This window comes from Phaseolus vulgaris, chromosome 8, assembly GCF_051622355.1.
Source record: "Phaseolus vulgaris cultivar YP4 chromosome 8, ASM5162235v1, whole genome shotgun sequence".
Lineage (NCBI taxonomy): Eukaryota > Viridiplantae > Streptophyta > Magnoliopsida > Fabales > Fabaceae > Phaseolus > Phaseolus vulgaris.
In genome coordinates, this window is record NC_143505.1 from 61446802 (window position 1) to 61467848 (window position 21047).

At 33.7% G+C, this 21047-nt stretch overlaps 5 protein-coding genes across 8 annotated transcripts; 2 read left to right on the top strand and 3 right to left on the bottom strand.

Annotated features, from left to right (window-relative positions):
* Window positions 1-1288, top strand: LOC137823744 (uncharacterized). The gene is made up of 2 exons (XM_068628998.2): window positions 1-340; window positions 612-1288. Exons 1-2 carry the CDS (start codon window positions 136-138, stop codon window positions 1199-1201), a joined length of 795 nt encoding a protein of 264 aa, XP_068485099.1. The 5' UTR covers window positions 1-135; the 3' UTR covers window positions 1202-1288.
* Window positions 1289-1434: 146 nt separating this feature from the next.
* Window positions 1435-4659, bottom strand: LOC137823743 (scarecrow-like protein 21). The gene is made up of 2 exons (XM_068628997.2): window positions 4398-4659; window positions 1435-3411 (listed from the first exon to the last, which is right to left on the bottom strand). The coding sequence occupies exon 2, from the start codon at window positions 3206-3208 to the stop codon at window positions 1592-1594; it is 1617 nt and encodes a 538-aa protein (XP_068485098.1). The 5' UTR covers window positions 3209-3411; window positions 4398-4659; the 3' UTR covers window positions 1435-1591.
* Window positions 4660-8685: 4026 nt separating this feature from the next.
* On the bottom strand, window positions 8686-10390 carry LOC137824501 (uncharacterized). The gene is made up of 4 exons (XM_068630167.1): window positions 10159-10390; window positions 9922-9971; window positions 9761-9842; window positions 8686-9056 (listed from the first exon to the last, which is right to left on the bottom strand). The coding sequence occupies exons 1-4, from the start codon at window positions 10388-10390 to the stop codon at window positions 9010-9012; spliced, it is 411 nt and encodes a 136-aa protein (XP_068486268.1). The 3' UTR covers window positions 8686-9009.
* Window positions 10391-10507: 117 nt separating this feature from the next.
* Window positions 10508-13398, top strand: LOC137824500 (Mitochondrial transcription termination factor family protein). 3 transcript variants are annotated; one of them, XR_016514991.1, is made up of 7 exons: window positions 10529-10939; window positions 11146-11212; window positions 11287-11420; window positions 11512-11956; window positions 12057-12201; window positions 12352-12969; window positions 13045-13398. XR_016514991.1 is itself a non-coding variant. In XM_068630165.2 (5 exons), exons 1-5 carry the CDS (start codon window positions 10643-10645, stop codon window positions 12667-12669), a joined length of 1506 nt encoding a protein of 501 aa, XP_068486266.1. In that variant the 5' UTR covers window positions 10508-10642; the 3' UTR covers window positions 12670-13398. The 3 variants fall into 3 exon arrangements, 1 of the variants encoding a protein (XP_068486266.1); XR_011083263.2 differs by having other exon boundaries at window positions 10508-10939; window positions 11512-12201; XM_068630165.2 differs by having other exon boundaries at window positions 10508-10939; window positions 11512-12201; window positions 12352-13398.
* Window positions 13399-15308: 1910 nt separating this feature from the next.
* On the bottom strand, window positions 15309-20472 carry LOC137826019 (zinc finger CCCH domain-containing protein 18). 2 transcript variants are annotated; one of them, XM_068631859.2, is made up of 8 exons: window positions 19833-20472; window positions 18276-19181; window positions 18030-18185; window positions 17747-17926; window positions 16871-16938; window positions 16534-16710; window positions 16351-16432; window positions 15309-15777 (listed from the first exon to the last, which is right to left on the bottom strand). In XM_068631859.2, exons 2-8 carry the CDS (start codon window positions 19163-19165, stop codon window positions 15717-15719), a joined length of 1614 nt encoding a protein of 537 aa, XP_068487960.1. In that variant the 5' UTR covers window positions 19166-19181; window positions 19833-20472; the 3' UTR covers window positions 15309-15716. The 2 variants fall into 2 exon arrangements, with proteins under 2 accessions (XP_068487960.1, XP_068487959.1); XM_068631858.2 differs by having other exon boundaries at window positions 18030-18191; window positions 19833-20340.
* Window positions 20473-21047: the final 575 nt, after the last annotated feature.

Genomic DNA, 21047 nt, shown 5'->3' on the forward strand with positions numbered 1-21047 from the left:
AAAATATATTCTTTGCTTTCTTTGTCCCTCAACTTTGTGCATGTTACTGAGACAACGAACTTGTTCACTAGAAACCATTTTTTTTGTGGTCATATATTCCACTCAACACAGGGAAGAAGAGGAGCAAAGAACAAGATGCATGCCTTATGGGTCTCCTTGAAGGATAATGTCAAATGTGGAAACAAGATCAACGATGTAATCAAGCAGCAAACAAAATGCAGCAAGGGAAGTGGCTGTGTTTCAGAATGGGAGAAAATGAATGGATATAATAGACCTCTAATGCCTACTCCAACCACCCTGGTAGTTTCAAGACCAAGCAATACACTGGCAAGGCTTCATGGTAAGTTACCAAGTTGCATGCTGCTACTATTTGCATCAACACAACATGCTTTCATGTCTTCAAAACTCAGTGTTTCATGATAAAGAAGCTTGAAATATAAAAATTATGATTTTTCAGAAGTCATTGTAATGTAACAGGCTTGTAACTTTTAAGAGGAAAACTAATTGGAGCAGTTGAGGTATACTTGAAACTTCTTTTATCCTTTTTTTTCTTTCACTATGTGTATGTTATATTCTTTGAACTCGTTCACATCATTCAAAAACTTTGGCAGAACTGAGTGTTGGAGACCCATCAAGAAAAATTGTGGAAATGATCTTTCAAAAAGCTTGGTTCAACACATCAAAGCCACTGAAAAAGGTTAGAACAGTCCTCAGGGTGAGCTGCTCAGAAGAAGTCCTTGAAAGGTTTGAAAATTATAGAGAAAATGTGAAGAAGGTGGCCTCTGTGCAATATCCAAGGCATCCAAGGAGCACAGTTGATGGGAATGAGCTGTTGCGGTTCTATGGTACTACAGTGAGATGTTTCCAAGGGAAATCTACAAAGAGAGTTCATGACCTCTGTAAAGATCCATCTTGTTATCTTTGCCAAATAATTCAATTTAATTTCAAGACACAATACACCGACATTCACCTCAATACAAGTAACAAAGAGTTGAGTAACAGAGCAGCTGCCAGGGTACACAGTGTGAAAAAAGCTGCAATAATTTGCAGGATAATTGCTGGAACTCCAGTAAATGAAGTTGATGGTGAATATGAAGGACCTGGCTCAACTGGGTTAGGAAAAATGCAGTTTAGCTTAGAGAAATTTGTAGCAAAAAATCCCAGTTCTATTCTTCCTTGTTTTGTAATAATTTTCAGCTAACAAGTTTTGTAGGTGTAAATTGTCATCATTCTTTTTATCTTTGTATGGGTTTCATAGCAAAATACAGAATACATGCTTCTGTTTTTCTTTTTGTTTGTAAATTTGATGATAGTGTGTTTTTTTTTATAAAAGCTTTCATGTTAAACATCATTATGTAAAACTTGACATCTCAGTTAAGCTGATACCTCAAACTGATACCTCAAGTAACAACAATCATCTGAAATGATATCGTGTTTGCTGGTACTGGAATTATTGACATAAATCTAGTGTGTTTTAACAAACTACAGAGTAATTTGACTTCGAAATGAGGAATTCTGCTTAAGATTAGGATGATACATAAACTAACAAAAAGTCTGCAATAACAAATAGGAACCAGTTGTGTTTGGATCATCACCTCCAAGCACTAGAAGTAATAAGAACTTGATTCATCCAACCAAGAGATAGAGCTCCATCTCTCTCTTCTAGAGTGTAATGTCCTTGGTAGCTTTGCTGAAGATTTTTAATGGAACAAGTTATAAAGGAGTTCAATGGATATGGTGAGAATCCAGCCATAGTGAAACGTGATCTCCATTTCTTGAGAGGTTCGTGACGTTCTACTCTTTCTGCCCCTTCACATGCTACTAAGTTGACAACTTCTCGAGCCAAACAATGCTGTTCCACGTTAATCCTTTCTTTGTTCTCCCTTGGAAGAGCAACATCAATTGATTCAAAAATAGCCAAGTAGTAGTTCATTGTCTCAACAAAACGGGGGAAGAATGGGAGATTGCTGGTGTGTGATTCTTGCTCAACTAGTGCCACAATCTTTGGAGACAAGCACTTTGCCATTCTCAGCAACCGGTCTCGATGGTTCTGACTATCCACACTTTCATCTGGAAGATGGTGCAGCATCATGGCAAAATTCACAGCAATAGCTTCACCAGGTCGAAGTTTGAGGTCCTTAATTTCAACCTCAGTGGGAGAAACTTCCAACGCATGGAACTCAAAGGGTACATTATATGATTGTGCAAGTGTTGACAACCTTTCTCCCACTATTTCAAGGCCTCCTTCTCTGGCATAAGCTGAAGTGGAGTCATCAAAACCTGTTATTCTGATCTTGGGGGGTCCTCCAGGTCTGCCAGCAAGAGCTTGGATTAGGCTCACCCATTGTATTCCCTGGTTGATCTGAAAATCAATAATGTGGATTTCACTTTCCTCCTTCATCACTTCAGCAATAACTCCATTTGCTGACAAGTACCCAAATTTGAGATATGGGCAGATTTCATAAAGTAGATGCATGTGTGAAAGGAGTTCTCTACCAGTAGGCTCTTTACACTTCAAGGCTTTGTAGATTGTGCTTCCTGAAGAGGCAAGTCTTGCAACAAGAGCCTCCAGCATGTATGCCCCCAATCTTTGGATTGGATTGCCAGAAATGGAGACCATTTTCCTTAACTCTGACATCAACCATTCAGTTGTCTCCATATCATTTCCTGCCACTGCTATTGCACATGTACAAAGCATCTCTTTCAAATCCCCTCTAGATATCACTTCCATCATTTTCTTCCACCTTTCTGCCTCTAGAAAAAATGACTCAGATTCCTCTGGAATTACAGGATCATACATATCCAGAATATCTGCATCATGTCCCAACATAACACTTTCAAGCTCTCTTATCTTGTGCCTCAGCTCATTGTCATTATGGGTCAAACAAGATTCATTTTCTAGTGAATCATTCGCTATTTCAAGAGAATTCTGTGAACTCAACACATATGATTTCGGCTGCAGCTTTGAGACTGGGCTATTGTTGGGTGAGAAACTGATAGTAGATGGGGAATTAAGGGAAGGAAAACTGTTCTTTGTAGAAGATTCCAGGGTGCAATATTGTTCTGAAGTACGAACAGAAGGGTAGGTTGCATGGCCACTGTTATCAGAGGATGAATAGTAGTCTTGGTTCTCACTTTGTAGGAAGCAGCATGACCCAAAATTTTGGACAGGCTCATAGGACATTTTATGTTTATGAGACATTTGCATTTGAAAAATATATGGTTCTTTGAATATATGTAGACACCACCAATACCAATATGTTTTTCTGCTTTAAACACTCCAAAGTTTTCTGTTTTCTCCTCTTTTGGAACAACAATTGTCAGTGACTTCAATTTGAGCTATGTGATCGTTGTCCTCGTTTTACTCCAATTCTAGCTGAATTTGAGCACCGTATCAAAATCTGAGAGATTCTGCAGAAAGGGTGACACAACAATTAAAGCAACAAAGTTAGATAAAAACAACAACAAGAGCTACAACCATATAAAACAAGCATGCAGTCTCAGTGTGGTCGAACAACAAAGAGAAAGTGTCTGATTTTCACAATCCTCATGCACATAACAGCTCTTAAGATATGAACAAAACTGTAATCTTTTCATAATTATTACTTATCAGTCTCTGCTTTAGTTTTTTACTTTTCCACCATGTTATTGTTTGTCTTTCAAATTTGATGCAGTCCAGAAATGGAGATTAGTTTGATAAACCTAATTAAATAATGAATCTTGGAACACTTGCTGCTGCTTAAAGGAAGAACTTTTTTCATTCTTTGTCCCATCATTCCTTGTTCATATAAAAGTGAAAAGATAGGACTGTTCAGAAAAGCCTCCCATATTCCTTTCATGATTTTCAATTCCTTAAAAGGAATACTCAGAAGATCCATTAGTATTTTCTTGAACTCAAACTTGGAACATGCTCTAAACTTCAACTCAATTACACAGAAAGGTGAATATGAACTTCCAAGTAAAAACTATAAAAAGTTTAAGCAATCAAATCCAAATTCATTCTGTGTTCAAACACACAGAGACAAAGAAATTCTGAAAAATCCCTCAGCAAATCTGAAGTGTTCCACTAAGCTTTTCCCTAAGAAAACAGAAAAGCCAGAAAAAAAAAAACCAAAAATCATTACTATAAAACAACAAAGAGCTCAAACTTGAAAGTAATAGCTCCCAATTAAACAAACCACATAAAAAGTTAATCAGCAACCAATTTTCACAAACTCATTAACTGCCATAAAAAGTAACTCTTTTCTTCACTGGTAAAGAAAACAAGATGCTGCATCTCCTTCAACTTCAACTTAACAAGCACAGACACTTGTATATGGTAGAATATGTAAAACCAGTTTCCTCCCACAACATCATCATACAAAACAAGATCACCAAATAGTTTCAGAGACTCTCACCTCAATTGAAAAGGAAAGCATGGTGTGCACTTTGAAGCCAAAACAACAGAGAACAAATCCAAGGACCAAGCACTTTTGCAGCTAAAAGTAACAAGGGCTTGTCATGCATGTGGGATTTTGTTTATTCAAGGATGGAGGCAAGACCAAATACAAGGTTGTTGAGTGCTATATTTTATAGAAAACGTTTACTTAAACAATGAATAAGTATTGTTTTTTTCTTCTTATGAAATTACTCTGAAGCCACTGCACAAACGGATTCAATATTCAATATTCAATATTCAATCACGTTTAAATTTTATCTCCTAATTATTTTGTTTATTAGTTGTCAATAAACACGTAAATTAAATTTGTTGACTAAAATACCATAAAAAAAATATCTTAACAATATTAAATATTATATTTTTATTTAAAATTCCTCTGCATATTCACCTGTTAAAAGCATCAATGCATAACAAAGAAGTCTGAAACCGTTGTGTTCTTTTGGGTTCACTGTTCCAAATGCAGACACACGTGTAGAACATACATAAACTTTTTTTTATAAAAAAAACTTATGATTTGAATATAAAAAAACTTAACCCTCTTTACAGTAATCAATAACTGTAAAATTGAATCACGCGTGCAGAAAAGAAATCATATCAGGAGTCAACACGTATACTTTGATGAGTTAATTTATAAAAAAACGTGTTTTGAATAATTATCTGAAACTAATCACATGAGTTTGTTTATTGAAAAATATGAAACAACTTATACTTAAAATTCTCTTGATGGCATTCCAAACCATTTATAATTTTCTATATTTTTTAATTTAGATTTATTTAAAGGAGATTGATGACATTCCAAACCATTTATAATTTTCTATATTTTTTAATTTAGATTTATTTAAAGGAGATTTATTCTTTGCCTCTCAATCATCACTATTTTTCATTTATATTTTTATAAATTTTAAATTTGTATTATCTCACATCCCTTTTTTGTTTATATGTAACGAATGGTTTACTTGAGATTTTTTGATTTGGTATAATTTTATCTGCTAATTATCTAAATAAATAAATAAATTAAAAATTATCATAATCCGTGTTGTTTAATAACACAATTTTATTTAAAATTTGATTATATTAAAGTTGTGTCTTCATGATACGATTTTTAGTTTAAACACACTAATATTTGTATCATTTTAGCACGACTTCTTTATAATGAAATTTTGTTACCTTAACACGATTTTAGTTCAAATAACTAAAGTCGTGTCACCTTAATACGATTTCTTTATACTGAAATCATGTCATCTTGACACGACTTATTAATTTTAATATTTTTTTATTTTATTTTAGTAATTAAGATATAAATTTTTATCAGATAAAAAAAATCCAGCTACTTTGAGTGGAAAATTTGTAGCTAAAGTAACCCTAAACATGTGTGGTTTCTTAGATTAAACATCTTCCTCATGTCGGTATAGTGGTTGATGCATGTTTCTTCCAACATAATTTGCCCCACACGCTTTTCCATTCTTAATACTATTCAGAGCCAAGGGATATTTAAGGTGAAAATTTTAATTTTAATTATTCAAAAAAATGATATAATTTCTATATATATATATATAAATTACCTATTTAATAAGTAATTTATATTTGACTGTTAAATTGAAAAACTAAACATAAATAATGAGAAATAGCTCTTAAACTAGTCCACTAAGTTGATGTAGTTAGACATTTAATTAACCACCAACTCCACTTTTTTGTATTCAATTCAACAACTTTTACGAGCAATCACCGACATGCATAAATGTGTCTTCATCTGTTTCACATCAGAATGAATGCTGCATTTCTTTGTTTCTTTTCACTCTTCAAAACCCATTTGTTATGTTTCCAATTCTGGAATTTTAGTTGAAATTTGAACTCAGAGTCTTCACTTTCTTCTTTTCCGTTTGTCTTAACTTTCACCACCAACATGCTGCACACCACAATTATTGTTCATGTCGTAAGTCACAATATAGGATGACACGAATCCATTGTCACCCATACGTCATACATTTTTAATTCATTTCTTTTTGTTTCTCATTTTGTTTTATGACTACTCAGTAATCGCAAGATTTGTGCCTGTTAATTGAAGATTGACCAGTGTTATGTGAATTGGTCAAATGACTTTACAATTTCTTAGTATTGACCAATTGATGTGATATTCAACTGTGATTTGGAGGAGTTCGAGCCACAAGTTGTTGCAAAGTAAAGAATCCACGTTCATGATTCATGACATCACCCTTTGCAAAGCAAGGAAAGGGACCCAATAAAGTTACAAAATTTGGAGTTGAAATCCATCAATACTACTAAAATTTCATTAATAGACAGAAAACATTGAAGTCCAAAAGAGTGGCTGTGAGTAGCAACTCAAGCACCAAGCCAAGGATTGTTAAATGTAAAACAGCCAAAAAAGAAAAAGAAATGAGGAAATAATCACCATACTACCAGAATTACAAGTAGACTTCAAGCCTAATACTAAGACTTTGTCAAGTGAGACTATGTATCTGGGTGGTTGGATAACGACTGAATGACTCTGATATCATATCAAGTAGACTTTAAACTTATCGATTAATGAAATGTTTTTATAACTAGTCGACGTGAAATGTCAAAAAAAACTGTGACACTTATTTTTTTAAAAGCCTTACTTACTGCAAGATCCATGCACAGAGATGGTGATGCAGTCTTCAGAAGCAATGTGATAAAGTCTTGAAATAATTATCAATGATGTAAGACTATACACCTAAAAGGTAGATGAAGGATAAGGTGAGAAGATTTTGTTACAGATTCGTGTAGACTACTTTAGGTAGCCAAGGGTCAACTAACAATTGCTCCTATCTGACATCAGTAATGGAATAAGTGAAGCTGCATAATTTGAAAAGAATCTTCTTATGGAGTTGGTATCGATAAAAAAGGACTTTATAATCTGAAGAAAACTGATGTTGACCACCTTAAAATGATAATCTTCCCTTGAGAGACATGATTGGTGTAAAAGATATGTATTATTTCGATAAGGGATGAGATCAAATAAATACATGTTCAAAAAACTTGTAACAACATCAGCACCTTTTAGACGTTCTTTTAAAATATAGATTAAGTCCAGCACATGTTGTGGTTTTTTTAATAATTTGTAACATTTTGTTTTTCTTATTGGATCACATGTCTATAAATGTCTAAATTATTTATTAAAGTGTCACTTATTAAGTTTCTGAAAGGATTCTCTCTCTATGTAGATACAACTCTTCCACCTATCAGTGTATGCGAGTGCAAATGCAATGGCTTGCTCATGCTTCTTATTCATTTTCAAAATCACTAAAATTCTTTGAGGGGCTCTTAGATGATTGGTTATATTATTCTCCTCATAACTTATTCATAATATGTAGAATGCTTACAAAATTTTATTGATTCCACCACATCTAATCTTCATATGCTATGAATTAAATTTTGATGAAAACCCCGTCTTAAATCCTTGCTTGTTATGGAGTTTATAATTTTAAATTGATTACATGGAGACATTGCAAAAATTATATAGAAGAATAGGTCAAAAAGGTGAATTTGATGAGGTGTGAAAGTAGAGGTTTATAAGATGTAAGCCAACTTCTAAAGAGTCCACACACTTGCTAACATAGAGTGAACTTGAGTCAAGTGAGAACATTTTGGCATAAATTTCTTACTCAATTTAAGTTGTATTTATGAGAGGCCTAACACATTTATTTATAGTGCCAAGGACAACCAAGATGTAGATTTTAACCATAAAAATATCCACTCCCATGGTGACAAAAAGATGACATAGAGTAACCATTTTTGATGAAAAATCTTCTCTATCGAAGAGATGACACGTGAACATTCATGTTTTTTTTCCCTTGTCTATGTCTAGGTGAACTCCTCATGCTTCCTATGTCATGTTTACTATTTACACCCTATTCTATTAGGTCCAATACATGACCCATGAGAATTAGTTCCAAAACAAACCCAAATAAAACCTACACGGCTATGTATATATTTTCAATGTTGGAGAAAAATAAAAAACTCTTTCTAAAATGTGGTGGCCAGATGATCTTCTATCAAATTTATTCTGTGATGTGATAGTCTTAAAATGGAGAACTGGGTAAGCCAACCCCTTGCTAAAATGGTTACTATGGGATTTAAATCCTTGCTCTATCAACTTATTAAACACATTCAGTCTGATTATATCCTATGCATTTGAAGATTATGAAAATTGGAGTCTATTCAATCAGAATCATAGGCATTGGAACAACCTACAATGAAAAAACAGCTAGAAAACCAAACTTCTACCACTTTCACAAATCGTCCAAATACTGAGACTTCACAAACATCATGTCTCTGTTGCTGCACAATTATTTTTCCTAGAGGTGGACATATCAATAGGGTAGCAAATACTATTTGTCTCAAAAAGAAATTACAATGTTTCTAATAAATAAGAAATTAAAATGTTTCTAATAAATATGGTAGTTGGTATTGCAAATAGCTTTACTATGTTGTTTACGTTTGTGTATGATGAAATATTCTCACAAACATTGAATCTCTGTTAAATAAAGTTGTCACTGTTGAAGTATGGTTTTTGTACAACGCTGTTGAAATTAGCCTGAAAAGAATCTTTTCCAGGACTGCCAAGGAAGAAACCCTCCTGCAATAGATAGCTTATTAAGGACTGCAAGATAATGAATTATGCAGTTGGTTAAGGGTAAATCAACAATACATAAATGGAAAAGCAACAAGGCATAAACTCGTTCATACATACTCATAGTTCATACTCACGATCATAATTTACCAATTTTTCTACATCAATATTATGGTTGTGAGATCCAGTTAAAGGGTTTGAAACAGAAGCTACTAGTGATGCCAATAACTTAAACATGTACTAATAATCTCATTGGATTCTAAGCTAGCAGAGTTTTTGAGAATTTATCTGTTGAAAAACACTCTAAACTTCTAATAGAAAAACTCTACTTCTAATGAAAAAAAACTCTCAAAAGCACTTTTAACTTGTGCTAGAATTGACCATTATATCACTTGTCACAGCTCCTCAACCAAAATGACAGGAATTGTGAACCAAAAGGAAAAGGACCAATGAAAATCTTCATTTTAACACCACAATATTCTCAGGTTGGCAACGGATATTAAAATTAGCTTGGTAATGCAAGAATTTCTACAATTCCAAGGCATTCAATATTTTGAGTTTGATGTTCAATTACAGGACACATAAAAAAGCCCAATTAATCAGGAATATTTCAGAGAGATACATTGAAATTCTCCCACCTGCATACTTAATTGCTTAAACAGAGGCTTAAACAGAGTACAATACATGAGAAGAAGTGAATGCAATCATACCACATTCTGGGCAACGGAAGTATTCCTTTTCTCTTAGGACAAGCCCTGATCCTCCACACTCCTCACATCTTTTTTGAGCTATCTGTAACAGTATTCAACAATCAACACATGAAACACACCAGTTTCATACCTAATCACTTACAACCAAAAGAGTGACTTACAATTCTTTTGCGAAATTCAATCCCTGCCACCACAAAAGGGGTAACCCCAGCTGCAGAATTCAAACTCAAAGAAAATCAAAACCCAATTTCTTACACAAAACACCATTCTCTTTCCATCAATGTAAGGACAAAACAGAAAACAGCTAAAAACATCTGCATTTAAGATTTGTTTGTCCCATAAGAACATTTCTAGTAAAGCAAAAACTTCAAAGGTTGTGTTTGTGTGAGTTAAGGTACCTATAGCTCCGACCACAATTTGCCATGTAACTTCCACTGGAGCTGGATCAAGTACTGTGGTTATATCTTCCACATTCACTGCACCAACCGTAACCCTTCTTCTTCCATTCTTAATCCAAACATTACAACCTTGTCTTTCAGACATGGGAGATATCCGACACACTCTGCTCCTAGTTTTCACACTCCCCAATGAAAACAGAGACAAAGAAGATGCTGCTACTGCTCCTTCCATAGTTAACTAACTCGCCAAGCCCGTTCATTTCACTCTTCACAACACTACAACCGTTATAAAGAATGCCACGTGGGCTTTTTTAGCCCACGGGCTCGCGCCACCTACGCGTTATTTTGTGGGACTCATGTTCAAGATATGGTTTTAAGCAGAAACGACACCGTTTTAGATAGAAAGAGGATAAACCTCTGGTAGTGCACAGAGAGATTCTGATTTAGGGTTTTGGAGTATATTCTTTTCTGTTTCTCTCTAGCAATGGCTGCTTCTATGTCTCTCTATCCCTATAAACCCCTCCTATACTTTTCGACTCCTTTGTGTTTTTGTTCTCAATTTCGGAACTTGGAGAGAGGGCATTTGGGTTCTGCAAGGTTGAAGAGTTTAGTGAAACTTGCAGCACATTCGAATCCGAACATTCTCAAGACCAACAGAAGGTCAAAGTATGGAGAGGCACTGTCTCTGTACGATAGTGATGATGAAGATGAAGAAATGGACGAGGAGGAGGAGGACGACGAAGATGATGATGATGATGATGATGATGATTGGCTTTCTGATGTGAGTTGTGTGCTTTCATTGTGTGGTCAAAGTTAATGCCTTAAATTCAATGGATAAGTGAAGTGGGTTTTTGATTAGGCATTTGAAATGCTTCCTTTTTCCAAAATGTAACAAAAGTGTGGAATGTTGAATCCTCTGCTTAAATCTGATATTGATGTTTGCTTGTTTATTGTTAATTTACCTTTCATTGTTGAACGTGTGTGCAGGAGGAATTTGCTGAGCCTGCTAAATTTGGTGTTGGTAACAAGAGATTGAAGTCGAAGACAGTTAAAGGTATGTAGAATTGAAAGAGTGTTATTGAGTAGTTTAAAGGGGAAAGTTGAATGTTCATAACCTTGCTTGTGCAGGAAAAGATAAAGAGAAGGAGTGGGAGTGGGGTTTGAGATCTTTGGACAATGAACAAAGCATTAGATTGCCTAGAAGTGAGAGAGTGGCATCCTTACAACGAAATGAGAGTGGAAAGGTACCATATGGTGATAAGGTGAGCTATTTAGTGTCAAATCATGCTATTTAGTACCAAATGGTGTACTTGTTTTGCTCTTGAGCCTCATTTTTCTTTTCACAAATTGCAGGTTAGTAGAAATGTAAAGAATAAAAAATATCCTCGGTTGTCTGAAGAGATTCCTTTGGATTCGAAATGGTTACCACTTCTTGATTACTTGAGCACCTTTGGAATGAAGGAATCACACTTTATCCAAATATATGAGAGGCACATGCAAGCACTTCAAATCAACGTTGGTTCTGCACAGGAAAGGTTAGAATACTTGATGAGTGTTGGTGTTAAACATAGAGATGTAAGAAGAATCCTTCTGAGGCAGCCACAAATTCTTGAGTATACAGTGGAGAACAATTTGAAGTCTCGTGTTGCTTTCTTGAGAGGCCTAGGCATACCGAATTCTAGAATAGGGCAAATCATTGCTGCTACTCCATCCTTGTTTTCTTACAGTGTTGAGAATTCGTTAAAACCTACAGTTAGATATTTAGTTGAGGAAGTAGGCATCAAGGAAAAAGATTTGGGTAAGGTCATTCAGCTTAGTCCCCAAATTCTTGTGCAAAGAATTGACATTTCATGGAATATGCGTTATATGTTTCTTACCAAGGAGTTGGGTGCACCCAGGGATAGCATTGTGAAGATGGTGAAAAAACATCCCCAACTTCTCCATTACAGCATAGACGATGGATTACTTCCAAGAATAAATTTCTTAAGGAGCATAGGAATGAAAAATTCAGATATCTTGAAAGTATTGACTAGCCTAACACAGGTAAATTTTGCAGGTATTTTCCTTGTTATTAATTTATGAAAGGTATCCTGTTTCACTGTTCCAAATTTTCATTTTTGTATCTTTTGGATTGATACTTCTTAATGTAAAGAACAGTTTGTACCTCTTGTTAATGTTGGCTACTGTCTGCAGGTGCTATCTCTGTCCTTGGAGGAAAATCTAAAACCCAAATATTTGTACTTGGTTAATGAACTTAACAATGAGGTGCAATCCTTGACCAAGTACCCAATGTATCTTAGTTTATCCTTGGACCAGAGAATTCGTCCTCGTCATAGGTTCTTAGTTTCCCTAAAGAAAGCTCCAAAAGGACCATTTCCCCTTGGATCTTTTGTACCAACTGATGAATGTTTTTGCCAACAATGGGCTGGAACAAGTTTGGATAAGTATTTGGCATTCCGTCAGAGATTATTACTTCAAAAGTTTGCTGAGAAATATGAAAGAAAAATGTGACAAATCAGAATCAAGTTTGTACAGTCAACTTGCATGAGTACTGGAAGAGAAATCTCTTGAAATATTATTGTCATGGAACGAGTTGCTACAAAATGTTCTTGTGGCTGAAGCTCAGTCAGTCATTAGAGTTTGTTCTGCACATGATTTAATGACATTCGAATCAGTGACTTGTTCTGGGGAGAAGCTGCTCAACTAGTGTGAAATTTATTCCTGCTGTTTGTGCTGGATTCAAACAGTTGTTTTCAAAGTGCTTGTGGCTGAAAAGCAGAACACATGGTACACTTTGTCTCCCTCCCTAAGGTGAGTTTGTTGCTGGTTAATACTTAACACATTCAGTATGTTGTTATTAACCCTTTAGTCCATACTTTATCACAGGTTGTGGACAATATTGCAAACTTATATTGGTATAAATTGAAGAACGAAGGTGTATCAACTTTAAGATTCAACTTATGGATTCTGTCATCGCCATTCTCATGCTTCCTTTTTACCTTCAATGACATGTGTTTGTAGATATATCTTTCTTCTGTTTTCTTCTGTTGTGTATCTGAAATGAATAGGACTCGTTGCCATCACCAGACCTGTACAATTTTTGTTACCTTGCGGCAATTTTTATCACAAGTGAGTTGATGAAATAACATTCTTATTCTCTTCAGTTCCTTGTAATTAATTCTACCTGGTTTATTAGATGTATACATTTTCGGTTGGTGTAATACATCACTTTCTTTATCATTCACTTGTAAATAAATAGAAAATCTTTAATCAAATCTTGGTTATGACGTTCGGACACGCCTCTTAAACGTCTCTTAAACGGTGCGACGTATCGGGCACGTAGGACACATATCAATGACATGTCCACTTCAAAAAATATTGGTTCAATTTCTGACAATTGTAACACGATTCTAACAAAATTTTAAAAATGAGAAATATATTAATTTTCTAAAATCTCAAGCTTATTATATACATTTTTATTATAATTACAAAAATAAGGAATAAATTCTTTTTAACAATCCATGAGAAACATTTTTTTTTTCTAAACGAAAATTAAAACATACTTATGCACATAAATCTTTATTGTCAATTGATTTAATTCATAATTATATAATATATAGATTCGTGTTCTCGTGTCCTACATTTTAGAGATTATACGTATCTCTTTGTCCATGTTTGTCAGAGTCTGTGTTTGTGTTACATAGTGTCAGTATAGTGTGAGTGGTTTGTGTTACATAGGTAGATATTTATGTAAGAAAACTATTTTTTTCTTTAAATGTAGGCATATGTTCGAATAGATTATTCACAGATTACATTAGTCCTTGTTTTACTCTATAATGATGACTATTCTTACTCAATTCTTAGCAGCTTGTTCATTATCCTGTATTTATATTGATTTGCTGGTTTTGTAATAGAAAAATTGTGATAAATATGTTTCTCAAACATCTTTGATTATCTAGCATTAGAGAGATAGAAAAATAAAAAGGAGGGTTATAACTAAAGAAAATTGCAAATTATAAGATAATCAATTTAATAAAAATGGTCAATATAGTTGTTAAATTTTCTAATGAGAAGTTTCTAAATATTCAAATCTTATTGACCAAAAACGTTCAAAATTGAATTAATTTAGATTAGATGGTCAAAAGTGTTAAGTCACTAAATCACAATCACAACAATGATTAAGTATCAAAGGCACACCAATCACAATCAAATGTCAAATCATATAATTTAACATGTAAATATACTTTTTAATTCTTCTTTACTTTTAATCTATTTTTATTAATTATATTTCCTTTCTTTCTATCAACTAGAAAGAAAATTTTATGATTAATGCTGAAGTTTTTTTCCCAGTGAAATTTGGAATGAAAATTTCTGAAATAGGTAAAAAAAAAATATTTCCGTAATAGATAAGTCGTACTTGAGGGTGATGACTATGGAATAATTAATGAATGAATAAAATTGTTATAATAATAGAATGATCTAAGAAAAATTGAGTTATTGTCTTTAATGTAAAATTAATTTAATTAAAAACAGATTTAGAATAGTACATCTTAAAAATTAGATCGTAATCGTAAATATTGAATCCCAAAACCTATATTAGTTAATATAGTAAATATAAATCGTAAAATAAAAACATAAATAGTACAAAATTAAACTTAAACCTTAAAACCTAAAACTTACAAGTATCAACAAACCCTAAATATAAATAGTAAATCTAGAAAAACATACTAAATCGTACTGCAAAGGATAAATCCTTAAATTTTAGGTTTTAGGGTTCTAGATTTAATTTATAAAGTGTACCATTAAGGTTCAGAAACCGTTTATAATTAAATTCATTTTACATTCAATTTTTTTAAAATTATTACATTATTATAATTATTTTATCTATTCACTAATTATTCCATCATTTAAAATAAGAAAAATAAAATAAAATAAGTTTAATTTCAAAAACGCAACAGAAATTCAGAAAAGAGGTAAGTTGTAACAGTTAATCTATTTATATTAAAGTCGTTTTACAACTTTTTTGTTAATTTTTTTTGGGTACAATTTTCGTAATAAAATATATTATGTGATTATATAATTTGAAACATAATTATGAAGGTGAAGAAGGAAGTATTATGTGAAACCAAAGCAAATATGAACACAAATTCTAGAATATAAAAGGCTTACTAAAAACCTTTATTGAAAAGAGCATAGTTATTCAGTAATAGACAAATATTTCAAAGTAAAAAATGTGGATATAGTTCCTTTTATCCACTAATGACTTCCTCAAACAAAACATAACTATATGTTCTAAAATTCAAACCACTGCCACCTTTTCTGTAACTAAAAACTATAACCTTCTTACATGTATCATCAAACTTTTGTTAATGCCACCAATTCCAAAATCCTTCTAATGTCTCTTCTTCAGCAATTTTGAGTAAATTGCTGCACTAGCTGAAAAATAATTCAACAGAAGAACTGTCTTGTCTTGTGTATCAAAATGGAGCTGCTACAACAGGACTTGATCTGTTTGAACTCTCTATATTTCCTGTATATGTATCTCAAACTATGATTCTTTACATCTCACTATCTATTGGAAACGCAAATGGACTGTCTGGGAGGTTGAGTCCTTCATAGCTGGATAAAATTCAAAACACAAATTACATGATCTTTAGTCAACAAAAATGTTTCAGGAGATGTGTTGCAGCAGTCAAACTGCATGTTTGCAGACAAATAATGTCATCTACACATATAACTTGTACCAGGTCTCATTTTCTACTTCACAAAACAAAAGCTGTTGTGTTTCTTACAAGAATACCAAGTGAAACATTGTTTTAGAGATCTTTTTGTCAGATAAGAATTATGCCAGGTATTGAGCATGTATCAGAATCCTAGGAATTTAGAAAATAGATGACAAAAGCATATAATTTCATTTTTAAACCTTTTGTCACTCTATCTGACCAATTTTTGTTTGTTTGAATTAGTTTCTCAAGTGTTTAGTAGAAAGTTTAAAATGGTTTAATGGATTTGGATGAAAAACACTTAAAGGGTTTGATGGCACATAGGTACTTGATAAATTGCAGCACTAAATTCAAGCAAAAGGACCAAAAAAATGGCACATAGTAGAGAAACAAAGAGTGAAATTAAACTTTAATGTATTAAAAAAAGCAGGCACTAGAGTGTAAGAGAAGAAAAGAAATGGATGCATACCTTTCCTCATCAGAGGATTTGTCATCTGTATGTATGGATTTACCATGGAAAGATTCTTCTAGTGGTTGGAAATTGAAGTGATCTGAATGATACTTTATTTCAATCAATATGACATAATAGGATAGATAGAACATACTGAAATGAAACTTTTGATAAGCAAACATGTAATGTATTCTTACACACCATCTGAAATGTTTGTTTCATCCAAGGACAAGCCAAAATTAGGTGAGGTGGATAAAGGTATTGAGGAAAACTGCAGTTGTGCAAAACTTCTCCTCTCATGTTCCAGAGTCTGCTCTTGGTCTTGGTCTTCAATCAGTTGACTCCTAATGGATCTAGGATTCCCAAAACTTCTTGGAACTAAATAGATTACAATTATGCATTAGATTGTACAAAATCTTCTACCACAAGAGGAACAGGAGAAAGCAGAACATTAAATACCTCGGATGAGAAAATATGCTCTTCTAAATAACCATAATAAAGAAACAATATTTAGATTCTAGACTAGATAATATCATACTTGAGTTGAGTTCAGAGTCCGTATCTACAGAGCGTGGTGAATAATAAACAGTGTGCTCAATTCTATTCCTGCATCCAAATTGAAATGCATGTGGAAATTAATATGAGAAAAACAAATATAAGCAGCATATAAGATTTCTTAAGATGTAAATAGGCTACAGACTTCAAATAATGCATTTGAAATCATTATATGGTCTTCATCAATTCCCCTTCCATGCATGATTTAGCATATTCATCATTGTGGTTTAGTTATTTGGTATGTCTTGTTCATAGCCATCCATATATCTCTTTTACAGACAATGAGGTAAAAGCAGCCCTCCATTTTTGCTTTAAATTCAATACTTCTTGACTTGAGGACCAAACATTGAGAGATCACCACATCATCAAGGAAAAGATCTTACCAGGAGACATCATTACTGAGTTTGACAATTCAAATGTTCAAGTAACAGACTTCCTCGAAGGCACTGAACTGAAAGGTCCTCAAATTATAGGTGATAAGTGCCATATGATTTATATACTCCAGCTTGATGGAGAATATCTATGTAAACAGTTTGAAATTATGCAAATATTGTAAATTTGACAGGGTTTCCTCCTTTGTCTCTTTTCTCTTTCTTTCAGTAAGACGAAAGGAGAGAACAAGGAGGAAGAACTAAGAACTAGGGAATCAACAAGGAAGAAAAAATCATTAAATTTTGCTAACTCTAAGCAAAACATATAACAATTATGTTGTCATTTCAAACCAAAAACTATAAGCTTTGATCTTACAACACGAACTTCACAAAACAACTGCATTTAAAAGAATAAATGAGGATTTGAAGCCATAAAACTATAAAAACTTCAAAAATAAGAGATTGAAAGGAAGCGACAAGGAATTCACCTCTCATTAATCTTTGCTTTCTCCCGGTAAGGCTTCACAAGAACCCGAGAACCCCGAACAGAATGGGGATTCCCCTTCTCCAAAACAGCTTTGACAGTTTCTGAATGAACAAATGTCACAAATCCAAACATCCTTCTCTGCTGGTTTGGAATTCTAACATCTGCAACAGGCCCAAATGCGCTACAAATGAAATATATAAAGTCAGTTCACTATTGCAAATAATCAACTGCAAAAATACAAAGTAGTGTGAACTTGCACTTCAACAACAAAAAATGCAATGTACTTGAAGTAGTTTGAGACATCATCCTCTGTGAAAATGCTGTCAGCAGGGAATGTCAGATATATTTGTCGTGAAGCACTGATATTTCGAGCAAACTCTCCTTCCAGCATTTGTGTGGGAGCATCTTCTGCCAGAAACACTGAATGCTGCCCATGAGGTCTGTAACTTAACCACAAAAAAAGTCACATTAGGATCAGAAAGATCAAACACTAAATACACAATACATGCAAAAAAATTATAAGACTTTACCTGCCTATGAGCAGAATACTGTTTTTCAGTCGCGCAAGAAGCTTTGTCAAACTATAACCAGACTTGCCATGTCTTTGGCTCTCAGTTAAATAACCATCTGCTTGCAGTACCTTCTTGTATTTATCATAGTATGCCATTGGCAGAGAAGCAATGGATATTGGACTGCCCCTTGATCTTAGAAGCTCAATAATTTCTGATTCTAGCTGTGCTAGTGACCCTGGGGAAATCACCTGATCCTCACCAACACCATCATTTCCATACATCTGAGATAAATTCTCAGGAGCAACTTGGCCATGATAGAATCTGCAGCTTGTTCCATGCTTGCAGAATCCTTTGTTGAAATAGTGACAAACTTTCATTGGAAATTCAGAAAACCTTCTCCTAGCTTTTCCACCCAGATTGGCAGCAGAAGCATCTCTATAGTAATCGTTGGCAACCCCTACTGTGCTAGTCTTTACAGCATCTATACGATTCTCCAAACTGCACAACTGTGTCTGCTTCTGAAGTTCCATGATGGAATCCATGTAGTTCATTGCCATAAAGTCTGCATTGATATTGCCAGCAGGTTGTGGATCCCAATAGAGAGAGGGAACATGAAAGCTTGGTGAAGTAGGAGTTCTAGGGGACATTACTGCTAAATGGCTTAAACATTGTTCAGGGTTGAGAATATGTGAAATTGGGAGCATATCTGGTATAGACAATATTAGGAGCTCCCTTTTGGCCTGAAATGCCACTTCACGGATGAAATAGTCAGGGAAAGAAGCCAATTTTGCCATTTCTAGTTCTCCATGATCTTTTAGGAGGAGATAGCCAATTATCTTTCTAGCATGCTCTGGCTCAAATTTATGAATTTTATCAAACACAATCCTTGTACACTGAGAAATATCCATAACTCTTATATTGTCACTGCAAAAAAATCCCGTATAAACAAAATTGAGTGAATACTGTTCAGAGAACAAGTACAAAGAAACTCAACCACATCGCAAAGATTAAACACAGAATACATGGGATGAAAGAAAAACCAGAGTCCTGATCTTAAAAAAGCAAAATTGAGGACCTAATACACCATAACAATGAACTAAACAAACAAAAACAAAAAAACAAAAGCATTAGATTTAACAAATCCAACGGAAAAAAAAATGGTGATGCTCCTTCTCAAAAAGAGACCCTGTTTCACGGATCAATTATAAATAACCTAGCAACACACTGCATTATGTTTTCCTCAATTTTCTCTGTCATCACTCAAAAAGGACTGATTTTTAATGCAGTCCAGAAATGCAACTTGCTCCTGATATGGAAATGAGCACGAAACACTCTCAGAAATACCACATGCATTAATCACATACCAAAAATTACAAAGTCATAACAGAAAACAAATGATTACAAGAAAACAACCATCATTTGCAAATCAAAAACTGACATTTGAAGATGGATGTCTAAAGCTCCTCGGAAGAGTAAGTTTAATCTCAAACACCCTTCTCTAAATAAATCAAGTAAAAACCTCTCCCCAAGAGTAAAAAAAACAAATAATTAACAAAAATCTTCAAAACTGCATACCCATAAAAAAGCAGGAGATAAACAGTGCAGCAAATGTTTCAAAAACTGAACTTTTTCATCATTCCATCAACCTCTCTGAAGAACTTCATCTTAATACAAAAGGCAAAGAAAGAAAACAAGATGGATGTTGTAAAGTCTCAGAATCCAGAGAGGACAAAGACACCATTCATGTTTCTCTCTTTCAGAATCAAAATCCAGTGAACTCTGAAGTAGTGACTGTACAGTATCTATTTCCTTCCAAATTTAAAAGCTTTATAGAATCACAGGTGTTGAATAGTCACAAACTCGAGGCAAAATATTTTGCTTGATTTTCGTGACTATAACTGCTTGGAACTGCTCAGTATCACCCTTTTAACTCTCCTTCTTTTCTGTTTACAAAATAATAATAATAATAATTCAGAAGATCCAACGTGGTACTAAATTTAGGACTTCAACTGCTCAACTTCACACCAAGGTAGGGTGACAAAAAATACTGCAATTTTTATCTGTCTATACTTAGAGTTAAACTATTCTGTTTCTAAAAGTAGGCTTAGTATTAAAAAATCTGAACACTATTACAAAGAACAAAATCCTAAATTTAAAAGTTTATCCAAATAATCATTATTAAAAAACAGATAAAATAGACATTGGTTGAATGTGTGATGATGATGAAGATTTAGGAACTCAAATATGGTGAAGGGGGACCATGAGAGGGAAAATATAGACCTTGGAAAGAGGCTAAGTCTAAAGGGCTGCTTGTGGTGCAACATTTTGCATTTCAATTTGTTTGGGAGGGAACACAATCACAGATGGGACAATGCCACTTCTCTAAATCTTTATATTAAATACTATAAACTAAAAAAGTTGCATAAATCTATGTCACAAAACCAAGTGAAAGGTCCACTTAGGTTGAGTTATTTGTTAATGGTAAATGGGACCCTCAAAATTCTGAGATGGTCCACAACATCCAACAATGTCATTTTATAATCTTATTGATGCTGATTTGGCAATTCATTCTCAGTTTGGTTATATTAGGCCCTACCTGAAGGAGGGTATCAAATGAAAGGCAAAAATTCCTAAATCTTATCCTTTCATGTCACCTCAAACCTTAATTTTTGTGGTCAATAATGTATGGAAATGGGTTGTTTTGTTACACTTAATTCTCATATGATGTGATATCTTAGTTTTCTTTGTTTTAATTTGTAGAATTTGTAATTGTTTTGTTCTAAAATTTCA